At 34.3% G+C, this 27932-nt stretch overlaps 1 protein-coding gene across 1 annotated transcript in view; it reads left to right on the plus strand.

The window, feature by feature from the left end:
* The first annotated feature begins 536 nt into the window (after nt 1-536).
* Nucleotides 537-27932, plus strand: part of LOC143675251 (semaphorin-3D) — a 46058-nt gene continuing 18662 nt past the window's right edge. The window contains exons 1-8 of the mRNA XM_077151674.1: nt 537-735; nt 2345-2414; nt 5020-5164; nt 16812-17034; nt 19398-19486; nt 21309-21350; nt 24012-24169; nt 26322-26386. Of these exons, the coding sequence (XP_077007789.1) occupies nt 5057-5164; nt 16812-17034; nt 19398-19486; nt 21309-21350; nt 24012-24169; nt 26322-26386 (685 nt within the window). The 5' untranslated portion in view covers nt 537-735; nt 2345-2414; nt 5020-5056. The remainder of the gene's footprint in view (nt 736-2344; nt 2415-5019; nt 5165-16811; nt 17035-19397; nt 19487-21308; nt 21351-24011; nt 24170-26321; nt 26387-27932) is intronic.

Below are 27932 nucleotides of genomic sequence, written 5' to 3' on the forward strand. Positions count from 1 at the left end.
TTATATGTATGTCATTATATATATGTTCTTTGGCTTAATGTTTAATTGGTAGGGTGCTAAATTTGAAAAGGATGATTTTTTTAATCCTATAAGGGGATATTTTTCTAAAGAACACAATTATTGGTCTTAATGATAGAAATAATATATACACACAGTTCTAGTATTTATTGAACTCAGCCTGGCATTGTGCTAAGCAATTTGCATAAGTTATCCCATTTAATCATCAAAATAACTATATTTTAAGGCACTAATAATATTTTATTGATTAGAAAACAGAGACTTGGAAAATTAAATAGACTTCTGTGGACCATAGATCAAAAAATTGACAGAATATTTGAATCCAAGCCTACCTTATTTACTGTAATCCTGGATGCATCTCACCATTGCCAAGATAATTTGCTTTCATTGCATTTATGAAATGAGAAGAGTTTCATGTTGGAAGCTCTTGAAAAAGAACAAAAGTGTGTTTTCACTCATTTCAAAATTTCAAGAAACACATATTTAAGCTCTTTGTCTTTGTAAACAATAATAAGACATTACCAGTAATAACCACCAGTTTTAGTCTAGAATTGAATCATACTGTTAGACCTTTATTTTTTTGTTTTTTGTCATTTTCTCAGAATGATGTAGGAGGACAGCGCAGCCTGATAAATAAATGGACAACTTTTCTTAAAGCCAGACTGATATGCTCAATTCCTGGAAATGATGGGGCAGATACTCATTTTGATGAGCTTCGTAAGTCACAGTTTCCTTATTCCTTAGAAAAGTCTTACTGTCTGATAATTCAACATTTATTTTTTTAGCCCCCAGTCCTCATTACATAGCCCACCATAGGTTGCACAGAAACTACATCGAGATGCTCTAGATCTGAGCACAACTTGATGAAGCAGCTTCTTTCTTTTAAGAGTTAGTGAAGGAAACAAAACTCCAGCAAGAGAAGAAAAGTTGTTAGCTTTGGACTGCAGCATCCAATCCATTCATTTCTCATGCAGTCACTGTGGAAGGAACCACAGGTGGGATTAACTGGTTCCTTAACCTACAGATGCCCTCTGCTGGAGAGCAGGGGAGGTTTGGAGACCTGTGTTTGACTTGCTAATAAACAGGACACTCAGAGAAACTTTACAAGAGATTCTTTTCTTTCATTTCCCTTCTTTGTGTCATTGCAAGCTAATTCTAGAAGGATTTTTTTTCCACGTATATAAATTTAGCATCATTAGTGTTTATCTTCTTGAACTTGTTTTTGCCATAAAAATGACCAGCCATATCATTAAAAGATTTTATCAGGATTATGTTTTTCAGTATTAAAGTATACATGCAATATTCCTGTTGTGTATATAACACTGACATCTTAAGTAATATTTCAAAGACCATTAATTATGCATAATTTAGTCTATACCAGAGTACACGTAACTATTTTTCATATTGTTACCAAGCTGAAATTTGAATGACCAATAAGTTGATGCAATTTCAAGAAAACACTTCGTTTAGACTGGAGGGCAAAAATAATCTGTGATTTTGTTCTATATTCTCTATGGATCTGTATATTCGTAATAAGAAATGGTTATGAGGATTGTCAAATGAACTATTTTGTTTATAGGTGCTTAAAATAAACACCTTAGAGTCCAACTTAATGTCACCTAACTGGTGAGCTAACCAATCTTTTAACCTTAATTTCTTATGTCATAATACAATAACTCTCTGTTACCTTAATTTTAATAATTATAATAATTTTCATGAAATTATCCAAGAGGGAGAGAGCCATGTCTTTAAAGATTGACTCATGAGTAAGAAGCTTTGCATTCCCAAGTGTGTGTGTGTGTGTGTGTGTGTGTGTGTGCGCGCGTACATACACACACGTATGTGTGCATCTATTCTTATGCACTTATGTGGGTCTGCTGATCCCTCCCTTCATTTTTTGAGTAACATTTTATGCTTTATCCAACGACTATGGACCCCAGACATTTTTGAGAACCCTGTGAGAGCTCGTTTCAGCCATAGCCAAGCGCCCCACCTCACGCGCGCTTCTTCCTTGGAGTTGTGTGTCAGGCAGCCAGGGGTGGCTGAGGGGGAGGCATGGGAGTTCAGGTTTAAACGTCTCTGAGGGAAGTTGGAGACTAGAAGAGGGATGCATTTGTACTGTGTAGGTAAACCATACTTATGTATAAAGCAAAAATGGTGTTGTTTAATAAAATACTTTTTTCATAAAAAGTTTTAGAATGTATTATAATTTTAATTTTTGTTTAAATATAGCCTCCAAAACATTGTATAGCTAAAGAAAAAGCAAACATTTTTGAAACACTAGAAATAAAAAATTGTAAATAATGAATATTTTTCCCATTTATAGAAGATATTTACTTACTCCCTACAAGAGATGAAAGAAATCCTGTAGTATATGGAGTGTTTACGACAACAAGGTATGTTCATAAAAACACTTTTAATCCTTCTAGAGAATTCTTAGGTGTGTGTAATCTAATAGAACTATGTATTCTTTTTTTATTCCTTCCTTTTTTATAGGTAGCATATCATACACGTCTGTGCTGCAGTTTTTCACTTTGCATTTCTGAGAATTTTTTAATATCAATACATTATTGCTCCTTTTATGGCAGTGTATATCCCCTGTATCTACTACCTTAATTTATTAAGCTCTACCCTGTATGTAGACATTTCAGTTGTTTTCAATCTTTTGCTGTTGCATATAATGCTACAATGTCTAGCCCTGTACATTTGCCATTCCCCATAGGAGTGAGTAAATCTGTGGGATAAATTCCAAGACTAGAATTTTTGGATCAAAAGGTACAATCATAATAAATAACTAACTTCTGAGCTGCCTTTGTAAAGGTTACACTAAAGAAACACTATGTCTTAATCATTGACTAGGCTGTAATCATGAGATGAGACACTCTTGACTTGTAAATGCCATTTTATTTGCACTGCCCTGTTATCTTGTAAGGATGGAGTGAAGATTATTATCACCATTTCACTGCTCTACAGATTAATGCAAAGTGAGCGTACCCAAAGAAGAGTCACCAATAGTAGTAAGAACTGAACTGGAAATGAAGATGTTTTCCTAATGCCAACTCTGTGTTCTTGCTATCTTTCTTGCCATTCAGATCTGACTTTCTTAAAAGTTCTTTCAGCATCTATGAAGCTTTCTCAAAGAATAGCTGAATCTTATTTATCTTAATGTTATTTAATCCAATAGCTTACATTTGACTGTATTGAGAGCACATTTTTACTCCTCTTGAGCATTAATGCCGACAACACACTCTTTGACATACTTTTCACTCCTTTGAACAGCTCTGATATCAATATATAGCAATGCATATTGATATTAGTATTGGAAAAATTGAAAATATTGGTATTGGAGGAACGATCTTTCTGCCTTCTTTAAATTACTTCTTTATATATGTTGATGCAAACTATCACCTAATTCCTTTATATGACATGACCCTCATTTAGATCATAATATGTTATGTATAAACTAAAATGCACTGTTAGTTCAGAATGCACCTGAAAATAAAATACTATTTGATTAATTCTTAAATATTGAATGTAAATATTTAAAGATGAAAATAAAGAAGGTATCCCAAGAAGCTACTATTTTGGACTATAGTTTTCCATTAATTTATGTTTCAATATAAAAAGATGCCAGAAGATCAAGGGCCTGCACTTACTAAAGTTAAGTGTCTTGGCCCTAGTTCTCTTGGCACCTTTCCATTCACAGAATTTTCTTTGAAGTCATTGTGTGTTCTCCACACCAGGCACAGAAATGTGCCAGGGAAATGTAGCTCTAAGACAGTTTTCTTTTCCCCTACCAAGTTTCTGCCCACCCAGGGTGTGAAGTTACAAGTCAATTCTTTCTTCTTGGTGTGCTTTCTTGTTTTATTTTTAATGCTGCCCTGAGCACTAGGTAATGTCAGGATGTGTGTTCCATGGTTTTGTCCAATTAGAAGACATAACTAACCTACAATAACAGCAGTGTCATTAAACATGATGCATCAATCCTGTAAAATATCATAGACAGAGCATATGACTTTTACGGGAACTTCACTCCATTTCTTTAGTCTCTTCTGCTTTTCGCCTGTTTACCATCACCTCCTGATGTTCCCCATTAATGTCATCCTGTGTATATTATGGCTGAGTTATTCATGTCAAAGTAGCATTAGCTCATTTATGTTGTGCTGAGATGATATTTCTCTTCAATCATAAAGGTGAGCGCTTTTATAAAACCAGGAAACACTGAAAGTTTTAGACTCAAAAAAGTGTCTCTTAGTTCCCAGAAATAAGATTCTTAAAAGTCACATCTGATGACAATATTAACATCTTTCATCATTAGTTTGCAAAAATTTGTAAAATTCCTATAGAGATTTACTTCCTCTTAGCAATATGGGCACCAATCTTGTGTGATTATGGTTATACATTCAAAAAAGAAAAAAAAATTGGTTGTTTCTAAATATTTTAAATCAGCATAACTAAAATTGTATGAAAAAATTATTAATAGCTGGTATTTATGTACATTCCCTAACTTTAAGAGAGCAGGTAATGAAAGAGTTATTAACCATATATCTAAACAATTCTTTTTTTTTGACCACTAGGTAATATAACTTTTTAGAAAGAATTATGCTAGAATAATTTTGAACAAAATTTGAGAACACATGGGTAAATATAATACGTTCTTCTTCATATTATTCCGTATCCCCAATTTTTCTAGTTAATTGCTAATTTTCCACCGTGTGTCCGTTTAGATATCTCTTGCACCCTGAAGGCTTAGCTGTTTGTCCCATCCTGGCCACCATCCCTGTGCCCCCATAGCTTTCTGTAATTACCCGTGCTATAGCTCTTTATTCCTGATTGCTAGACTATTAACTCTTTAAGGACAGGAGCACATATTGTTTACAGCACCTGGTACGTAGTACGTGATCAATCAGTTTTGACCATAGCATCTGACACATAGTTGTTTCTCAATAAGTGTCTGTTGAATGAACCAGCGAGTGATTGAATCCTGTCATTTTCTTTCAGTTCCATCTTCAAAGGCTCCGCTGTTTGTGTGTACAGCATGGCCGACATCAGAGCAGTGTTTAATGGTCCATATGCTCATAAGGAAAGTGCAGACCATCGCTGGGTGCAATACGAAGGAAGAATTCCTTATCCCCGACCTGGCACAGTAAGTATCCAACCAAATAATTGAATTGTTATCTTAAGCACACCTTCTATTTCTAATTCTAAGTTATTCACCATGGCAATATGAGCTGTGGATTTAAAATGAACTATTATTTATTAACTGTGTTGTGCTAGCATTTCAATCCTTCCCTGGAACTCAGCATTTTTCTTTTGAATAATGATTTTAAATACTACAGGAAACAATGGAATGTATTATAAAGAGCAGATTATATGGAGAATACAGTGCCAATCTACAATGATTCTCTAGTATCATGAAAATGATTTAGTGATCTAGAATAACAAGTATTTGGAATTCCATGACAGTGCCAGGTAAGGATTCATTCACCACGCGCAGCTCTTCATGTGTCAAGATTGTTTTTAGTCCCAGCTTCTACTTTGAAAGGCACGTCAGTTAAATTTCAATGATCTCCCTTCTTGCTATGAGTTTGTTGTTTCTTTATTATGTTGCACTTTGGAAAAACATACATTTTTGAAATGGAGAAGAAACTTTAGATAACTCCTAAATTCTGTAATTGTATAAATAGTTTAAATCCAAATGGTATAATTCACATTTAAAACACAGCTAAAGCAAGTAAAAAATATATTTTATGCTATATTAATTTATTTTAAAATTATTCTATAGTTTAAAATGTTAAATGTGCATTACAAACATTAAACTTTTTTCCCATCGTATCGTTGATGTGACTGAAATAATTTATTATAATTTAAATAACTCAGGTTTGATTAATTGGCCTAAAAATTCAGGAAGAAAATTATCTTTTTTTTTTTTTTTAAGTTGGGACTCATTCTGCCTATTTCTACCAGGAGATCAAAAATAATCATCTAAATCTCTGAGAAAAATCATGAACTTAAAACACCTCAAACTCTACAGAATAATTTGTTGTCTTTTCTTATGTGTATTCTTAAAGGGGAGACAGTTGATAACCATGCTTTCTCAATTCTCTTTATATCATCCTGTTGCATAACTTACTTAAAAAAAAACATTATATGACTGTCTTTATTTTCCCTTTCATAATTCTGCAATATGTATATGTATATACATATTCTGCAATATGTATATATATATATATATATATATATATATATATATATATATATATATATATATGTCTCAGGAAGATGTGGGGCCTGATTATATAGTAGTCACAGTTATAGCGCTTTTTTTTTTTTTGCAAAGCAATTTTATGTTTTCAGAATTCACTTTTTGTTTGGTTGTTTTCTTTGAACGTCAAAGTTGTTCTCTCTTTTTTGGTTGTTGTTTTTGTGTTTTTTGGTCATTGTTTTAAGAGTTATATAGGACTTAGTGTGGGCAGGCATTCTTATAAATGCTTTATATATCTTAATTTACCTAATCCTCATAATGACTCTTGAAGCCAAGTACTTTTATTATTCTTGCCATTTTACAGACAAGGAATCTCAGGCACAGGCAAGTGCTATGACCTTGCCCAAGGTCAAAGACCTCGTGAGTGGTCAAGCTGGATTTTAACCCAGATATTCTGGCTGCAGGGTCCAAACTCCTAATCCTTGTAATGTGTCTCTGTGATAAAGAAATGAGTTAAATTGTATTTATTTTCCCCTTCCATGAAAGAATTCCATGTCATTTGGTTTTCCTTTCATTTTTCTTTTTCGGAAAGGAGATCTATCTGGGAAAAATTTTACCATGTTAGTATTCTGAGGATAATATAGAATATCGCATTCTGAGCTGTTGCTACATGTGTTTATTTATTTAAAAAATAAGGATAGTGACCATTCCGGCCATTTAGAATTCTTTTTCAATTATCTGAATATTTCAGGAGTAAGAATTTGTAGCTGAAACCATCCACATTAATAACAGCAAATTGTTTGCATATGTAGATATAACAGTTGAGTCCTATAATTCAGAAAAATTGTCGAAATGAATTTCGTGCTGATGTATCAAGATTACATTACTTTCCAATTATAATATAAGCTAGAGATTCTGTGGATGTGGTGTTGTCACCACTTTCCCTGCATTCTGCATGAATGAGCTGTGAATGTTTCCTGAGGCTTAAAGACAATTCACATTCTACATGACTCCCCTCCTAAGTACACAGCCACTCTTCTGAAATGTGATGTGACCCTCCCCACAAAATAGTAAAATATAAACATCGGTGAGGTGTGTTTTTCATCAATGAGAACAGAAGTACCAAATTGTATTGAACAGATCAGTCTCTGCTGCTGAGTACTCAAAACATATTTACACTGAAGAAATTTTCTTTAAAATTTCAAAATTATCTGTGGAATAGGCTGTATCCCAACTGCCAAAAGAATATTTAACTTATTTTTTAACAATCTGGGAAAGGAAAAATGTTTTAGATATAAGGAAGAGCCATTTAACAGAGTTTATCCTTAATAAACATCAATATTTCCCCTGGAGTTCCTATGCTTTTTAAAATGTGCAAACACCTTAGCATTGGAAGTTAAGCTGTGAGAATCACATTTTATAAGCCATCTTTCATCCATAGTCCATACTTGGGCCACAATCAATAATGGAGACAGAAAGACAGTCCTTCTCTCTTAGGAGGACTGCCCTATGAACTCTCTTTGATCAGGAAGATTATATCCTTTCATCGACCCTTAGAGAAATAAAAAAAATATCCTAGTCACTGCTGAAAGTTATTGGTGTTCCCTTGTAGTTTGGTTCAAAGTGGGTTCTTTTTTATTGTTCGGAACTAAACTCAGATTATATCTTTGCTAGTTTTAGATGGGGAGTAGCCACATAAGCCAATCTAAATTTACTTGTTCAATATATTAATAACATTAAGGTAATATGCTTTTAATTTCTTTCTATTTACCAACCCTTTCTAATTGGCTCTTTGTAAGAAACTGACTACCTCCTACTGATAGGTTTGTGGACAGTGTATAGAAAGGTACAGTAGCCAAAGCATATTGATCATTTCCAAGTAACTAGCTCTTTTTAGGTTCTCTTTGAAATCACTATGGCCAAATTTGAAGATGTCTAAAATAATGCATAAATGTGTCATCTTTTTTCTTCGCATTTTTTCTTAGTATCTCTTATTTTTTGACTTGTACACATTGCACATAGTCTGATTTTCTACATTATATTTTGTATTTTGAATACTGATGTGGAACTTAGGAACATCATATATATCCAGTGTGAAAATCTGTTACACAAATATGTTTTTTGTAAACCACCTTTATATGCTAAATGCATGCATTCCCATTTTAAATAATGCTGCATTCATAAAATCATTGAAGTTATATTTCACAGTATGTCAAGTCACTGTATTTGTAAAATTCAAGAATGTAAGAACTGGAATGTATGATAGAGACCACGTAGTATATAATTCACTTCATTTTATAGAGAAGGAAACTGATGCCCAGAATACTAAAATAACTTTCCCAAAATCATATCACCAGAAGCAGTAGAAAGAAGGGGGGCTGGGATTGAGGTTTTCTGAACATTCTCTTCCCTACATTTATCTCTAATATTTACCTGCTCAGTGTACTGTGAATGCTCTCACTAAAGTTAACTGCATTTATTTTGCATAACCTCCTTGTATTTGTTTTCATTTGTTTTTAAAAAGTAGTCTAGTTTCAGTTTATTTTTTCAAGTGAAGTTGTAATTCTTCCTATTTTCTACAAATCTCCAGCTCAAAAATTTTAGTCAAAAGACATTATCAAACATGATGTAGACTTTGTGATAAGAACTTACATGTTATCTCATTACATTCTTCCAACAATGTGGTGATACAGATATTAACATCCCAATTGAATGCATAAGAAAAAGCCCAAGAAAATTAAGTGCATTTTCAAAGTCACACAGTTTGTGAAGTGATAAGACTGAGATTAAATTTAAATCTATCTAACTCCATATCAAATGCCATCAACTCTGTGCCATTCTATCCAAAGTGATAGAAACAAACAGAAACTTGCAGTGCCACCCCTCAAAGGATCCATGTGTTCTCTGAATAGAAAAAAATGAAATTTGGAACCTTACTATTGTTGTCATCTCTTTGATCATAATTGAGGGGAACGTATCTTACTTTACTAAAAGCACTGCCAAATAATTTGCATTCTAAGAAATGGTTGATAGTGAAAGCCACATTATATTTAGGTTGAAAAATGTAAATAAAACTATTTAAACCATCTTTTCTTTGAAATTTTTTGCATCCATATTGCTATTAACATTGAAATCTAAATTGTTCTCCCCAACAATGCTTTCTGTTGACTTTATCACTTAGTTAAATAAACACTGCAACTTTCAGCAAACCATAGCTCCTTTAATTTTTTTTATTTTTAACATAATGTTTTACTAATTGTGGGGAAAAAAAAAAGAGAACTCCTAGCCTTACCATCATATCACTAATCTACAGTTGTTAAAAAGCCTGAAAACTCAAGAATGCACAGGATACTTTTACAGAGAGCCTTCACTTCAAGTGATTCTGCTGCCCTCTGGTGTTTAATTAAAATTCCTGAACACACTGTCTTGTTCAGATGGACTTTTTCAATCATTGACCTCCTCGGTCATGGTGATAAGAAGTTCCAAATGAAATGAAATTTGGAAGAATCTACCGTACAATGTTTCAGGTCAGATATGGGAATAGAATTGAGGTCAGGACAAAACCAACAGGCTGTTAAAAAACTTGGAATCTGAGGATTATTTGCAAAGGCAGAAGATTTCTTTTTTCTTTCTTTTTTTATTAATTTTTAAATTAAAAAAATATATATAACAACAAACTAACACATTCTTAACTTATGATCTTTCCGTTCTACATATATAATCAGTAATTCACAATATCATCACATAGTTGCATATTCATCATCATGATCATTTCTTAGGACACTTGCATTAATTCAGAAAAAGAAATAAAAAGACAGAAAAAAATTCATACATACCATATCCCTTACTTCTCCCTTTCATTGATCACTAGCATTTCAATCTAAATTTATTTTAACATTTGTTCCCCTTATTATTTATTTTTATTCCATTTGTTTTACTTGTCTGTTGACAAGGTAGATGAAAGGAGCATCAGACACAAGGTTTTCACAATCACACAGTCACATTGTGAAAGCTATATATATCATTATACAATCATCATCAAGAAACATGGCTACTGGAACACAGCTCCACATTTTCAGGCAGTTCCCTCCAGCCTCTCCATTACACCTTGACTAACAAAGTAGAAGATTTCATTTTTGAGATTTGATTTATTACAAAATTTTATTCTGTAGTTTGATCCTTTGTTTATGAGGAATTTTTAAGATTTATGTATAAATGAAAACACTAATAAATACTTAGTTGAAAGTGAGTTTCAATTTTTAAACCATTCCCTTATTAAAGAGGTAAGAAATAAGGATTTGTTTTTGAGGTTCAAATATTTAAGACATTTATATTTCATTGCTCTTGAATCATTTTCCTACAGTATTAGGATAGCTTTTGAACCCTTTATTTTGTAAAAAATCACGATTTCTTTTTAAATTCCATTTTCCCCCAAAGTCAATGCTTTTACTGTAACTTTTTCTTTAGCTTTACCTTTAAAGACCAAGATTTACGTATGAATGTCCCAACTGAGGCTACATTTTTTTGGTAGGGAGCAAATGAGCAAAATATATACGCCATATTTTAATTTCATAACTTGATTTTACTATGTGGACCCTATGAATGATACACACTTTGAGCTTCCCAAGAATAACTTAAATACCAGCAAACCTGTTCTTTTTATATAGTTATTACAGAGAGCCGAGGAGTGGTGCAAATAATGATTCAAAAGATTCATGTGAAGTTTTTGGTTTAAAAATTTGAATCAAAGCCATATTTAAAGAAACATAATGATGTAGTAAAAAAGTCAAATTCACAGAAACAGATAGTAGATTACAGGTTACCAAGGATTGGGGAGTGAGTAGTGAGGGAAATGGGTGTAGAATTTCTTTTGGAAGTGATGGCAAAGTGTGGGTGATGAGTGTTGGTGATGGTTGCATAAATCATGAACATAATTGATACCACTGAATTGTAAACTTGAAAGTGGTTAAAATGGGACATTTTGTGTTGTATGTATGTTACTACAATAAAAGGTAAAAAAAAGAAAAAAATCCTGAACTATACATATACATTCAAAGACTTCTCGTCTCAGCTCACTGGACACATTGAATAAATGGTCCTTTTTGGTTCTTTTTTCTTTCTTTTATTTTGAGGTAGTTTTTCTTTTATTTGCTTCACATTTTTTACCTTGGGGAAAGAATCACTAATCCATATGAAATATCAAAACTACTAAGCTCACCTTCTGTTTATTGCCTATCTAGGGCTTATTTATTTATTGGCTTTTAAAAAAGGCGTTTATTAAGTTGCAAGTTTACAGTTCTAAGGCCATGAAAATGTTCAAATTAAGGTATATGGTCTATTTTTTAATATAGTGTATCCTTTGAGTGAGGGGGAAAAGAGATTAAAATGTCCTTTAAAAACGTATGAATAAGATTTTTTTTATATAAGAAAACTGATCCCTTCCCCAACTCCATTTTAGGAATTCAGAGCTTTACAAAAAATGAAAATGCCTTTTCAGAAACTTCATCAGAATATCAAGCGATTAACTGTTTTCTTTAAGGGCCCACCATAAACACTAGATAAGAAAATTTTTATTTACCACCAAATGTAAAATAACAAAATCTCTCCCTCTCCATTATGTTCTATATCTTCATCTGAACAAGAAGTCCTTCTCCTTGAGCAACTCTTCATCTGGGCTTTTCTCCGAGAATTTCAAAAAAGTCTGACCCATTTCCTCTGTTCCCAGTAATTCCCCATTGTCTCTCTTCTCTGGAAACGAGATAAAACCTCCCAAACTCAGGATGTGGGTGTGGGTTTATCTGAGACCTTCATTTCCCACCAAACCATTAAACCTTCTAACTTTGCAAAGAGATTGAAAATCACAATGTTGAGCAGTGCAGCAGTGGCTCAGCAGGCAGAAGTCTCACCTGCTGTGGGGAGACCCAGGTTCAATTCCTGGTGTCTGTCCATGCAAAAAAAATAAAAATAATAAAAATAAAATCACAATGGGCCACTGGGAAGTTCATCTTTCTAAATGCACCACCATGGGCCATCTGTGGGTCTTGGTGTGTCCACCTGTTTAGAAAGATCTTTTTCTCACAGAGGAAGACATCGCTGCCTTAGGTGAGATCAGTTTATGATCTTACTTCAAAGCAGCAAATCTTGGTTGGATAGGTTGGGTTTATATCGTAGATCACACAGGTGTAATGGCACTTCACCTGAAACTAGAACCATTGCTGAGAAATTTTAAATTTTACTTTAGCCAGTGTCCCCAGGGATAACCATGGTTTCCACAATTTCCAAACTCCCTGTCCTCTACCTAAAATGTGTGCTTTTGCAGTGAAACATTCTGTGTCATTCAGTGACTCTGTCCTATAATACCTTTTTTTCATAGAGAAACGATTAGTTCTCAGAAGTTTATGTCTTTATTAATCTCTTAAACTAGATCTAGGTTTTAACCTAGACTGGCCTCACTAAGTAAGGATTTTCTTGATTATTATGTAGAAAAGAGATGTTTTAAGGTTGACTTGCGAACATCAGTGTATCTGACTAAATGAAAATCTGTAATTCACAAATAGTCATCTAATCTTCCTCTTGGGTGGTTGGACTGTGATGGTCATAACAAATGCTGAGTGTTATGGAAATATTCCCTCAGATTTCCCATGCCATCCTCCCATTTATGCACCTCAGAAATATGAAGACCACTTTTTGTTGTGGTTATTTGTTATTTTAAGTGAGGCTTTCCTAATTAACTTTAAGTCTATGGAAAAATCTGAGGGAATCTCATTTTATGTCTCATTGACCCATAGAAGCCTCTTCTTCATATTGAATTTACTGTTTCTTCCCAGCATCTCTTCACTATGTGAAAGATGTCTTTCACTTGTCAGGAGCCAAACTACTATGCCATCAACTCTCCCCATTACTGAGGCTCTCTTCAATACTGTTCCTTTTAGATTCTTTCTAGGTTCTAGAAGGGCAAAGCAGGGCAGGACTATAATCTGGATCTCCTGACTCCAAGCTCCTAGGACTGATCATGGCGATGGGGTGGGGACTGTGACAAAACCTCACTCTCTTTGCCCTTAAACCACAGGCTTAACATTGACTTCTAACATAAATAAAAAAATTTCAGCTGTCATTCAATTTTCTTATCCAGAGACCCAAGGTTTGCTTTTCAAATGAAGCTCTCCAAATACAAGACTACTTACTGTGTTCAATAGTGTTTTGCTTTTCTGGTATAGAAATTCCTCAAAGAGGAAGGAAGGAAACCTCTAAGAGGATAGAAAGATGGACTTTCTACCTCTGTTATTTAATAAAGAGTCCATCCTCATCAATTTGTGTCATAGGTTGACCCCTAGGTAGATAAGCAGAGGGGAGAGATGGCCCCGATTAAAATGTGCATTTTTTGTGCCCTGTAAACAAAAATCAGACTTCTTTTACATATTTATTTTATTTTTCCCAATTTGCTAAAAAACGAGAGCTGTTTCAGTCCCTCCTTGTGGCATGGATCCCCTCACCTTAGTCATTCTTCTGATTAGTTTTAAAAAGCGACTGCAACCTGTAGAGAATAGCCTGAAGCAACAGGGGGGAGAAAACTTTTAACAGCTGTCTGGTGTTTTGCCAAGGGGCAAAGTTCTCTCATTGGATAAGAACCATTTTTCTTCTCTTGCCCATTGCTTCCCGCAGCACTACTAAAGCCCTATACAAACAGGCGGTTCTGCCAAGCATAACAGACTCACACCTCGCCAGCCGCGGCAGCCAGCCAGGGGAGATAGGCTCGGAACCAGGACTTGGGGCTGTTGGGTTCCCTTTCATCTCAGGGTCTGTCTGGGCAGGTTCTCTTTTCTCTTCTACCCCTGTGCTGGTATGAATGCTTCCAGCAAGATAGTGCCGTTTTAAAGTTTGGACGATAGCTCTCTTTTTTTTCTCGCTCAAATTTTAAACTGTCTTAATCTTAGTTTTTTAAAACAGTAGAAACACAGATAACTTCCCTGATTTATTTCCTACACTCATAGGAGCTCAAGTTACTCACCGGCTAATCTTAGGAAGCTGAAGGCAGAAATAAATGATCCTCTGCAGTACATTCAGATAGATTCTGCTAATACCTAGAAATTAAAAGTGCTTATCTATGAAAAAAATTTCACTAGATTTTTAATGCCTGGGCTGTACAGCTGCAATAGAAAAAAAAATTGAATTTTGAAGTAAAATTAATAATTGAATATGACCATTTGTTTCAGTTATAGCATTTCCCCACACTTTCTCCTTTTTTTTAAATGGAATTTTCTTTCCCAATTTACTATTACCTGCGTGTGTTGCTTGGCATCTCAAAATATTTTTAGATCTGTGTGCTGCCCAGCTATACGATATCAAAGCAAAAGTTCCACTGGTTTGAATGTACTAAAATAATATTTGGTTCAAACTGGACTATCGTAAGCCTCAGGGAATAACTCTACCAAATAACTTTCATTTGTGAAAGCACAGTGGAGACGTTCGGAGAGATGGGGCATTGCGGCCTAGATGATAAAGATCTTATTTTTAAAAGATCTTGTTTAAACGCTGGCATCATGCCACGAGGGAAAGCTTGCCATAAGGAAAAATGTATTTTCAAAGAGGATCATTTTATAATAAAATCAATAGAAACCAGGTTTTCCATCTTTTTTATTCTTTTAGGTTTTATTCCTCTTTTCATCAGAGGTGAATATGAAGAAAATCCCTGTTTGTTTCTTTTCTAAATGCTCATATGTTCTTTTAGCACCATTTCTTTTACAATAAATAATCTAATCATTCAAAAATTTGATATAAAAAATTGTGGCCTGAATGCCATGATATTATTTCTTTTCACATGTTGGCTATAGTACAACCACAGCTACAAAGTTGAAAGAGGATTTTTTTTTTTAAAGGACTGTTACAAAATGGAATGTAGACAAAATCTTGCTTTTGTTTGATACTAATGTGGGCCAACTAGATTGCATTGTGGGCATTATAATGTATAAGCCCACCGTGAATGGACTTTTACTGAGCCTCAAACCTGCAGCCTGTGACTGGGCAACAGCTTTATATTTTCTGAGCTCTATATATCCAAATTGGAGCTTAATTTATTAAATATAGGGTTTCTTCCATTATCGAGTGGACAGATTCCACTTGGCCGAAGGAAGTGCTAGAACCAATGACTGAAGACACAGGCTTAGATCTTTAGACGTACAATCAGTTAAGAAGATGCTAAGTGAGTATAAAGGCAAATATCCTGGGCTATTTCTCAACTGTTTGGTGCAGACCTGGGAGAAGTAAATTGATATCTCAGAAGGACTCAGATAAAACTTATGTGAAAGATAATATAATTTAAATTATTCTCAAATTATTTATAGAAAATTATTAACAGATTTTTTTTTTGGAACAACCTCTTTGATATTTCTCCTAGTTCGGTGAGGCATTGTGATTTTATTGTTATGAAATTTGGGGTTGAGAATCATATACTGAGACTAAATCCAGTGCTTTTAACTCCCTGAGGATGAATGACACTTGAATACTTAGACTGAGGAATACAGTATATTTATGGATCCTTGACAGGATTCTAATTAGTGTAAAAGAATGAATAGCTCAGTTCAGTGGAGACTGTTTCCAATTTGCATTAAAAAACTGCAATAGGAGAAAAGCAGCACTTTCCCACAAACTTCCCTTAATGTCACTAATTTTCTTCTCTATGCCTACAATCACATAACCAAAGTTTTCCTTCCCAAAAGAACGTATTAGCTCCATTTAAGGAATTGAATGTGAAAACAGATTTGTTCTGTTATCAATCGGATAATTTCCTAAATTATAATATACTGACATTATAAAATGATTTATAATATTTGTGGTGGAAGACATATGCAGTGAAAATATAAAGTGATCCCTCTCTTTTTTCATGTTCTCTGGATAAAAGCCACATCAAATTCATTTAATATGTACTACATGTTCATTAGTTTGAACATTTAATGTATAACCACCAGGGGGCAGGCTTTGCTAACTATTGAATTAGTGAACTCTTGAAGGCACAAAAGACAGTTTTAGGCGCAAGTAGAAAAATTCCCTGAGGGTTTCTTCACAAATCCTTTAGGGGAAAAGCTCTTGAATTAAATGTTCATAGTATAGTTTTCCACACCACTTATAAATAGCTAGATAATTACAACTTCAAACTAATAAAGATCTTTCAAAAGATTTTTATGACCTGTTGATTTGTACCTTTTCATTTTTAATAAATATGATTTTAACTTAAAACAGAAATCTTAATTTACTGAAAGGAAATTGAAAATAATGATTTCCCCTATGTTCCTATGTTTAAAGATCAGTTTTCTTAAAAGTTATTTTATGTTAAATTTCATAAGAAACAATAATCTAAGTTCACTGGGGACATTTAGAAAATACAGATACAATTTAGAATATTTTTGAGAGACAAAACTGCCTTGAAATGTATTGGAAGTACATACACTGCCTTCATTTACAAGTACATCCGACTCCAGAGTGATGGCAGTAACTGTCCATTCCTTTAATATTACCAGTAATAGGCCTTAAAAACTGTATCAGAAGGAAGTTTCTCTAAAATGTCTTTACTCCCCTCTGCATTTCTTTTCAGTGTCCAAGCAAAACCTATGACCCATTGATTAAATCCACCCGGGATTTTCCAGATGACGTCATCAGTTTCATAAAGCGGCACCCTGTGATGTACAAGGCGGTGTACCCGGTAGCAGGAGAACCGACGTTCAAGCGCGTGGACGTGGATTACAGACTGACGCAGGTGGTGGTGGACCACGTCGTCGCGGAGGACGGGCAGTATGATGTCATGTTTCTTGGCACAGGTCCGTGCTAACGAGATTATGCCTTCTTTCAAAAGAATGTTCCGTTAACAAAGAAAACAGACATTTAGAAAACACTTCTCGTAATCGTTAGCTAATCCCTAATCAGTACTTCATTAAATTGCAAAGCATACACTCTTATTGATAATTCCACATATCGCAAACCTTTTTTTTAGCAGTTTCAGATTACAAAATATATTTGCATATTATGACTGAGATGTGTCTACCCTAGATAGAGTGCTCAGTACATATTTGTTTAATGACTATGGACTAAAAATAAAAAAGCAGGGCGGTGCACCCATTCTTTATTTTCAAACTTCATATTTCTTTTTCCCTACAGAGGTAAGTGATAAGCCCTATCTCAAAGGATCCCTCACCTAGTTTTGAGAACTGCCGACTTACTTGACTTCAGATAATTTTTGAAAAAGTAAAGCATGATTGTGTAAAGATCTATTGGTAGAAACTTCTTGAAGATTATTTTTCCCTGTATTTGAATTTTGCACATTAAGTGAAATCTCGTTTTTAGAACCTGTTTTGTTTTTCTTTTTTGTCTGCCAACTCAATAATTATAATTTTTTTTTCCAGACAGAGACATATGCTTATTTGCTGATTCTCAAATACCAGGAAAGTTATTATCTAATATGTTATTTCGATTCTAGTGACAGTATAGAGAGCATGTAGCATTAAAATAAAAGCATTGCATCATTCTGGATAATGTTACATGGATCAAGCATTGCATAAAGCAATGGGAATTAATAAGTTTTCAAGAAACTCACTTTTTATTGGAGTAGGTTTTGGGGACTGCAAAATAATTTTTTTTGGGGGGGTGCATGGTCTGGGAATCAAACCCAGGTCTCCCACATGTAAGGTGTGCGTTCTAGCAACACCTGTGCACCCCAAAACAATTTTTAAATAATCTTATTTTAAAAGTATGTTGGTTTCAAAGAAGTTACATTTATTGATGTGTTGGTTGTCAGATGCAGAGGTCTGTAGAAAAAACAATACTTGTCGAATGCATTATATTATAAATGGCAATACTGAGGTCCAAGAGAAGTTATGTTCCCAAGAATTTGGAATGGTTACTAAAGGGTGAAAACTTGAATTTCTGAATTTGTCACTACTTCTACTGAGTTTGCCTTTTCCATTGAACTGATCAACTTTCAAAGCTCATTCCAACAGATTAGTGTTGGAAAAGCTATATAGCCACTAGGTGGTACTCCCTAACTTTTACTGAGAAAATTGTAGAGCTGCTAAAAAAGAAAGAGATGATAATGAAAAATAATAATAAGAAGATAGATCACTGATAGGTAGGTAGGTAGGTACCTAGACATTTTTAATTTTGACATTTGGAAAAATATATTTAATATTTTTCAAGGATGTCAGAGTTAAATAATCCAGACTATTTTGTATAAGCATAATCATTACCGTGTTAAGTCAAAAAACAACAACACCTATTCTGGAAAGATTAAAAACATCTATCTATACATATATTTTTTTACATGGGCTGGCACTGGGAATCGAACCCTGGTCTCCGGCACAGCAGGTGGGAACCCTGCCACTGAGCCGCAGTTGCCCACCCAAAAACATCTATTTTGTATAAATTAATTTCAAGTGAGAATTTTTACTTTTTCTAAAAAGTTCCTTTGATCAGCTTTTTGTAATTGTATGCCACCTTGTGCAACTGCAACATAAAATGCTGTACTTAAGACATCTTTCCTAAATGCCAATTTTGGGCTTACATTTTCATCCTTGTTAATTCTTTAAGTCAAACAAATAATTTTGAACAAAAGTTCAGTTTAAAGCCCATTATATATATATTTATTTATGAAAATACATTTGAAAAATGGGCCATGGTTTCTCCTCATTTTCAAGGATGTATCATCTATTTTTTAACATTATTAGAAGAGTATATGTCTGGCCTTTCATAGTGAGTTAGATATCAATATATGAATAAATATTTCTTACACTAAATAATGTTCATACACACACATATAAAAATAGAGGAAGAATTCATTTTATTCTATTTTAACATTTTCAATCAAGTTCCAAAAACTTTGTTCCATCTTTCTTAGCATTTCGGTCAATATTTAAATGAGACACATATATATCTATTATTAGGAATATGCTCCGTGTATGGGTCTTTTAACATCATCTGGATAAGTATGTGTTTATTAGCTAAAAGCTATACTATTTCAGAAGGCAAAACTCATATACATTGCATTTCACTTCTTGCATGCTTTATTTAATTGGATTTCTTGAAGACTTTTAAAAAAAGTGAAGGGAGTAATAGGAAGATTGCACAGAATATGCTTACAACTAAATATTGAAATAGAAACAGTAGGTTCATGGGTTATGTATTTTTTCAGACATTGGGACGGTCTTAAAAGTTGTCAGCATTTCAAAGGAAAAGTGGAATATGGAAGAGGTAGTGCTGGAGGAGTTGCAGATTTTCAAGGTAAGACTCAAGCCAGAGTTCTGGGAGAAAAGATGATGAAACTGAGTATTCCTTGATAGAGAGCACATTTGTTTTAATCCACCATCACTTTTCCTGGAAAAGTCTTTGAAATTGACTCCTTTATTTTTCTTTCCTGTAAGCAATGGAAAAAAGTTATAAAAGCATCTTAGAATAGGACCTGCCTTCCTGTATAGATACCACTGAATTTAGTGCTCCTGGGATTACCCCTCATTACTGCATTTTCCAAGCATACCGTCAGAAAAATTGTCACATTAGATAAAAGCCTGAGGTCTCTTTTACTATCCAGATGCTTTCCTACTTTATAAATTTTACTTTTAAACTATGCCCAATTGAATTTGAGAAAACTGGAAGAGTGTATAAATCATGCATCCTGACCTTTTTGTAAGGAAGTAAAAAAAATTGGTTGCATAATAGTAATTCTTTATGTGTGCTATATTTATCTCACCCTCCAAAAGTGTTCATGGATATCAAAGAATTGTTCTCCAAGTTTTAGAAATGTCTTGTTCACAAGTAAATTTGAAATGAATTTCAATTTAAAATTAAGATTAGAAATAAAATCGTATTTCTTAGAAGAGCTTTTAAAAATATCTTGTGACTTTTTGTGTGTGGATGAGACAGTTTATTTTTAAAATGAGCTGTTTCCATGTAAACTTCTATTGCTTTAAAAAAAGTAGAGGGACTCAAGTTAATTAACTTGCTGTGTTCCACTGGATCCTGTTTACATTGGGATGATAATAGTGGTCAAGAAGTTAACAAGAACAAGACCTGCTATCTGGCATCTACCAAAAACAAAAACCCTGTGTGGTTCCTCAGGGAAATGTCCCTAAAAATGCAAACCCAAAGGCCCAAAATAAGGCCACACAGCAGAGACAGGTTCACTGCAGAGAATCTCATTCAGGTTCTTAGACAGTGGTCAAGAGGCATTGTTTGGATTTCACTGTTAAGATTTAATATGGTCACATTTCTTTAGTTCATAACCACAAAAATGATCTGATAGAACTTTCTAACTTTAAACTTATCTTTCATATATTGTTCTTAAGTCATTGGCGTCTGCTCTGTTTGTCCATCTGTAAATTACTTGCTGGTGTGAAGTGACTAAGATAGCAAAACAGATGCAGATAGATTGATGACAGAAAGATAGATGGATGGATAGATGGATGGATAGGTAGGTAGGTAGGTAGGTAGGTCAGTAGGTAGGTAGATTTGAAACACTTTAAAAACATTCCATCCTTAATAATTTTGTAACTTTTGTGTTCATGCTCCTGATTTTATCTTGCATGCATAGATTGCATGCATTGGCCCTGTTTCATATCGTGAAATCGCGTCTATCAGTATTGTATAGTGTTCCATAAAGAACTTGGTCTTTCGCAAGGAGCACTATAACTTTTCAGAACGTTACTGCGTGAACAAGTTTTTGAACCACAGAGATAAGTAAGAGCAGAAAGAAGTAATAAATAATTATGGAGATATTCTTGTCAACACTCATTTAAATTATATGGAAGCAGTTAAGATAAGCAGATTTCCTTCTGGGTACCTGGGAACAATTTTAGTGCAGAGTGTTCCCATATATTAAGGTAACTTTTCTTTAGCAGGGTACTTTGAAATAACTCTTTCGATTGTTTATGCTACAGTAGAATCAGTATACATTGGGAAGAAATAGCAAAGTATAAGATCCTTTTTCTTCCCTATATCAGGATTTTGAAATTTTCTTCAATAATCTATGGTTCAATAGAACAACATATTATTTAACATAAAAACCTGTTAATGATTATCTTTACTAACATTTGGCTTCTATTTTCAGTACTCATCAGCCATTTTGAACATGGAGTTGTCTCTGAAGCAGGTAATTTCTAATTATCATATGAAAACTAACCACGAAAACAAAATGTTGCTTGAATCAAAGTTCTTTTTAGAGAAGATCTTTTGAAATTAGAAGTTGTATTATAAATGATGTAAAAAGCTTTGGATTATTTGTTTTAGTTTTAATTGGTCGGAGACCATTATTTCCAATTTGTTTTGGGAGAGGTGGAACCAGATTTCTTTAATTAAATAATACATTCAGTCCTTTCTTTAGCTCTTGAAAATGGAGCTCTTTTCTAGTCTCGTGAGGATGTCTTTTGGTCAAAGTGATAGTATACCCCATAGAATATTAGTCATAACCCATTAAAAGAGTTTTTTATCTGGGCGTCCAGGAGTTAGATATGGACTGTAGTGGCAGACAGCCCTCGTGTCAACCTCCAGTTCCACCACTTAATTTCTGACTTGCAAAAATTTCCCCAACAGTGAAATTGGAATAATAATATTCCCCCTCATAATATTTTTATGAGTTTCAATAGGATGCTGTATGCAAAGTTCTTAATTGGAGAGCTGGCATTAGTAAATATTAATTGCATGTAGCTAATTATAATAATGATAATAATAAATAATATTATTTAACAGCTTCCTGGTATGACATTCTATAGCCGAACTGATTCAGGAGATTCATATTTGCATTACCATTTCTATATGCACCCAAAGGTTTAAGAAAGTTATGTGATAATATGTTCAACATTAAGGTGTGACTAAAATTGTCTTAATCTACCCCTGCCTGTTACAACACTGCAGTTATGAGGGAAAAGATCCAAATAGGTTTTTTTCTTCAAGTCATTTATGCAGGATCTTAAATGGAACAGAGTTTGCAAAATCAGTCTAAAATATCCTTACCCACATAGTATATATATATATATATAAACACGCATGCCTCCCTTGGTACTTAACCAGGTTATCTATCACTTTTCAGTTTTCATTCCTTTGTTCATTCAGCATTACTTCTTGAAGGCCTACAACTGAGTTAAAAGGTACAGATATGGAATGAATGACAGTCTTTAACCTCTAGGAGCTCATGGTGATACTGAGAGACAAAGAAGCATTCTAACAGTGCAGGGAAATATGTATAAGGGAGACAGAGGAGAGAAACTAGCCTTAAAGGGAGAGGAGAGGCAGGGGAAGAGAGCTGAGAGAAGAGATAAAACTTGAGCCATGAAGGATGTCGTAGTTATCTAAATATATACAAAGAGGGGTGGAATGGGGAATATATGTCAAGTAAAAGGACAGAATATTTGCAAAGGTGTGAGGACTAAGAGAACATAGCTTATTCTAATAAGTTTGTGTACAATCAGTGCAAAAAGGTATCTGTGTGATCAAGGGGAAAGGAGGGTAAGAATGAATCTGGAAAAGCAAGCCAGAACAAGATTAGGAACATCCTTATGTGTCCTTATATGTCCTACTAAGAAGTTAAGATTTTATCTTAAGGGCAATGGAAACCTTTAAATATTTTAAGCAGAAGGGTGTCATGATAAGATATTCCTTTTAAAAAGATCAGTCTGATGGCAGGGTGGAAGATGGATTGAGCCCTGGGAAGGAGGTGAGGGGAGCTAGAAAAAAAAGGCTAAAGTGGGGGGAAATAGGACACTTAGAAGTAATCCAGGGAAGAAAGATAAAGACCCAAACAAAGGCAATGGGAGTGGAGAGGGAGAAGAGGAAACAGATTAGAGAGTTCTATAAGAAATAATGGAAAAGACAAGCTGACAGATTGAATATGAAGAAATGAACAGTCGACAACTCCCAGATTTCTGTCTTGGGTGAATGGGTGGATGCGATGTCTATAAGGACATGGGGAAAGAGGAGTAGATTTAGGGGAATCATTCTGTTCACATTTGATTGCTGCCTTCTAGATACTCTTGAGTCTGTACAATAAGAAAGATAAAAAAAATGAGATTAGAAAAGAAAGTAAGCCAATAGTTGATGCAAAGAAAGAAATCATCAAAGGAGATGGAAGGGTCACCCATATACACACTCAAATAAATACATATGGGGAGTAGCTCATTATTTTCAAGACTTATTTTTGAAATGTAATTTTATTTGCTCGATTTTAGAGTTCCTGCAGCCCTTCATTTGTGATACAACATCCCTCTATCCTCTTCAATATTTTCTTCACATGGTACCAAATACCTTCTCTCCCACTTACAAATCATTCCCCTTCAGGGATCAGCACTTCATTAACAAGTGAATAGTTAAAACCACAGGCCAATTTTATACATCTCTTTTCAGTCACCTTACATCTAAGAAGCCATGGAAGAGGAAGACCATACATTTTGTGTATAGCATCTGTGCTTGATATAATCTACCAAAGTATATTTTCAACTATCAGGAAAGAATTTGACATCTTAATTCTTCAGTCTAGCAGCTGTTTTTGACCTGCTTAAATTACTGCCACAGTTACTCTAGCTCTACAGAATGCTGTCCATTTCAGAATCCACATCTTCAAACCATTGTACCTCAAACCTATCAGTGGTAGAAGTGATTGGCTTATTTCATTCTTCATTATGTTTCTTTATAAATGATTACAACAGGCAGGACACCCAGGAAGAAAGATGTAGACCGATTACATGATATTCGAGAAAGGGAAGTTCTTCAGACAAGTCTAAAAGATGCTTCTAATTCATTTGTTTTGCCTAATTTGCAGCAACAATTGTACATTGGTTCCCGAGATGGATTGGTTCAACTCTCCTTACACAGATGTAACACTTATGGGAAAGCTTGTGCAGACTGTTGCCTTGCCAGAGACCCCTACTGTGCCTGGGATGGAAATGCATGTTCTCGATATGCACCTACTTCAAAAAGGTAGAAGCCCATGGAGCCTTCCTTTCTAGACCATGAACATCTCACTTGAATGCCTTACTTATAGTCCAAAATATATTAGAATACATGGTCTGTTTTAGGAATATAAAAATACTGCTTTATGTTTTTGCCTAAAAACTAAAATTTGAAGGAGATAAAATGAAATGTCCTGAAATCCCAATAATGGAACTTAATAAATTCTGATAAATGGTTTATTTTTTCACCTTTTGTATATATCAAACACCATTAAAAGTTTGTTTTTATTTATTACTTTATTCTTCCTATATCTTCTCTTTAATAGGTATACACTCACACCTCCAGTTCTGCAAATCTATGAATATTTGTGGGTTAATACAACCTACAATACGTCCTATTGATTTTCCCTGCAATCTTATTTTTACTCTAATAAGTGCTGATTGGTCAGTTTCTGTTACATAGATATTTCCTGGTTGTTTGTAATTTTTTGCTATATGTGCTTGAAAAAAATAACACTATTTTGAGCCCAGCTTGGAATTTCTTTTTTGAGGGGGCGGTGGGTGGTACATGGTCTGCGAATCGAACCTGGTCTCCCACATGGAAGGTGCACATTCTGCCACTGAACCACCCTTGCACTCCAGCTTGGGGTTTATTCTACAGATTTGCAATTTATTTCCGAGGATGTCCATTGCAACACTATGTACTTGCCAAATAGCTGGAAACAACCTGAATGCCTATTTCCTAAAGAATTGTTTAAAGTACATTTTCCTATAGGGAAGATATCAGCACATTTTGGAGGATATTTTTAAATCTTTAGGTCTTTTTATGAACCAAATAAGATAACAGGCATGTTCATTTTAGTTCTACTACCACAAGCTCTTTTTCCTTCATGGAATTTTTCTGATGTGTCAAATCTCAAAATCTGGGGAATTAGGAATTGATTGTATAGTGCAAAAGCAAATATAACTTAATATTAAGAAATGTTTTATTTATTTAAATCCTCTGAAGTAAATGTAAATGGTTAGATACCGTGATTACAAGTTGAAAGTAAAAATGTCACCAGCATTATGGTTTTTGGTGGAGAATATGCTCATTATCGTAGCTCTTTGGGGAATGCTTTTCTAGAGGCCAAAACCAAGAATGCTCATTAGTTGGTAATAAACCTGCAGTTTGACAAATTGACCTTGTTCCTTATGAAGCCAAGGCTTAAAACATTTTTGACATTAAGTACCTCATACTATCATAATTTCATTCCTTGCGTATGACCCAAACTATATCCCTGATATTGTAGACAGGCCATTGTGCTGTTTTGCCTTGCTCATCACAGTGTCTGTGTGAGCCAAAACATGTGCAGAATGGATGAATCTTGTACCAGATTGTCAGCCAGTCAACATCATCCTTAAGGAACAAATTAGATATTGCAAAAGATGTACTGTACTTCTGTGATCACAGAAGTGGCAACATAAAATTATCGAAGCCTATGAAAATGTTATTAAGAATGTCAGACTTTTAAAACTAAGATGTAGCAGATTTTTTTCCTTTCTTTATTCAGTAGTTACTATTTTCTCATCAAGAAAATATGTGGCAGTAAGGCAGAAAGCCATTATTCACTTTATCACTACTACCAGAAAAGCAAACTACGTATTGGCAGATAGAAATAAGTGTGGCCATTCATGCATACCAAACTTGTATTTCAAGAGGCAGTATTTAATTTGCGGTTAATCAAATCTATGTAACAATGTATCTTCATATGCATTTGTGTGTACTTTCCTTCCCAGTAACTACAGTTATTTTATATCTTATTACCTTCCCAATGGCTGACAGAAAAGCAGGGCCAGGATAACTATGCCTTTTTTGATGTGTATGAAACTGGGATTGTATTTGTATTGAACCTTGTCTATTGAATACTTTGTCAAAAGTGAGAGAAAAAGGTAGCAGTAATATTTAAATAAATTTAGGTCATCATATTGCCCAAATAAGATTCATTCTGTTTGAGTATTCTAGTACTAGTAGCATTTGAATTAATGTCATATTGAATTGGAATGGTGGCCTGCATTTAAGTTCAACAGAAGGACAAGTATAGTTCTGCATATATTACTGTTATTAGTGTTAGGTTTAGACTTTCTACATTCCAAAGATAATGCTTGAAGTTCTAAACAATTTAAACCCCTTTCTGTAGGCGAGCTAGACGCCAAGATGTAAAGTATGGGGACCCAATCACCCAGTGCTGGGACATAGAAGACAGTAAGTATAGATTTAATTGCTTTTCTCCCATTAAAAAAATTAAGCCAAGTCTCTCTGTATCGTTTTATTATATGACTTAAAACATTTATTTGGAAAAAAGTAGAGACTTGTGCTATTATATAGGAAGCTTTCATTCTGTGAAATGCTTAAATTATGGAAAAGCAAGAGGAGATTTTAAAAATCAACTCCATGTCTACATCCTTATGTGAATAATCCTTTGTTATATCAGTATTTGTTTCATATGTCTTTTAAAATTCCTGTACTGTTGCTTTTTTTTTTTTTTTTTTACTGCCTTATCCAAGCTTATAAAGTTGGATAGCTTGGAAATGGCTTTTAGAGATAAAGCAGGGTATAGCCCAACACATTTGGTCATTTAAACCTAGAGGCCCTTCCAGAAAAGTTTGATTAAAAAAAAGTAGGCACTTATTAGAAAGAAGTTTTAGGTGACCTACACTTTATTTTTTATTCATTTACTGAGTCATGTATTCATTTAATCAATAAATATGTATTAAGTGACTTCCATGTGCATGTAATTGTCCTGGGCATACCATGAGTCAAAGAAACTTCTAAGAGATCTTTCGATGTCTTTGGGGAAAAGTCATAAGACACAATGAGTGATGAGGGAGTTGAGACAAAAGAGAGATCACCAGAGACTATATTGTTCAGAGGAAACTTCATAGAATGGCAGATCCTAGAAGCCTAAGTAGGAGATGAACAGTGTGGGGAATCAAGATGAGGTCCAAGCAGTAAGCCTTGATAACAAAGGGAAAATATCAATAAATGTATATATTCCAGAGCTTTGGTTACTTTTTACTCTCTAGCCCTGCTTCCAGGTAGAAGATGCACACACAGGCATGCATGCACATGCATACATGTACACGCACATGCATGCACACACACACACAATTGAGGGAACTAAAGGATTGCCTTCCTTCTTTATCACATTGCTAGTAACTACTTCACTGCTCATGGAGATAAACAACCCATATTTTATAGTCTCAAACTGGCTGTCATGCAGTGCTTTCTAGATTTGAAAACAAAACAAAACAATTATTTTAAATTCATATTTTCATTCTTCTGAGAATGAAAAATGTGTTTGACCTCTCATTCTGATTTGTCGGTGACTTGCTGTCTTGTCCGGTATTGTATTCAGCAATCATTCCTGTGTGCTCTGCATACAGTAATGCATGTGTGCATGTGAGATTTACTAGGGACTGTTATAGATGTTGAGGATACACCAATGAACAAAAAAGAAAGCAGTGCATGCTCTCACAGAACTTGTATTCAAAGGTATGTTAAGAGAGTGGCTAGGCAATAAAAGAAAGAAAATATATACTATTTCAGAAATTGACAAGTGTTATGGAGAAAGCAGAATAAAAAATAATTGCTGCCTAAGGCACTCATGCAATTACTGTCTCCACTTCACCATATCCCATTCTTTCCATAACCCATTGTGCAGTCTTTTGTAGCCATCATTCTCCTGAACCCATTCTTCTCAAGGTCACCAGCAATTTCCTCCTTGAAAATCCAATGACGGATTTTCAGT

The sequence above is a fragment of the Tamandua tetradactyla genome, chromosome 1 (assembly GCF_023851605.1).
Source record: "Tamandua tetradactyla isolate mTamTet1 chromosome 1, mTamTet1.pri, whole genome shotgun sequence".
NCBI classification, from domain to species: Eukaryota; Metazoa; Chordata; class Mammalia; order Pilosa; family Myrmecophagidae; genus Tamandua; species Tamandua tetradactyla.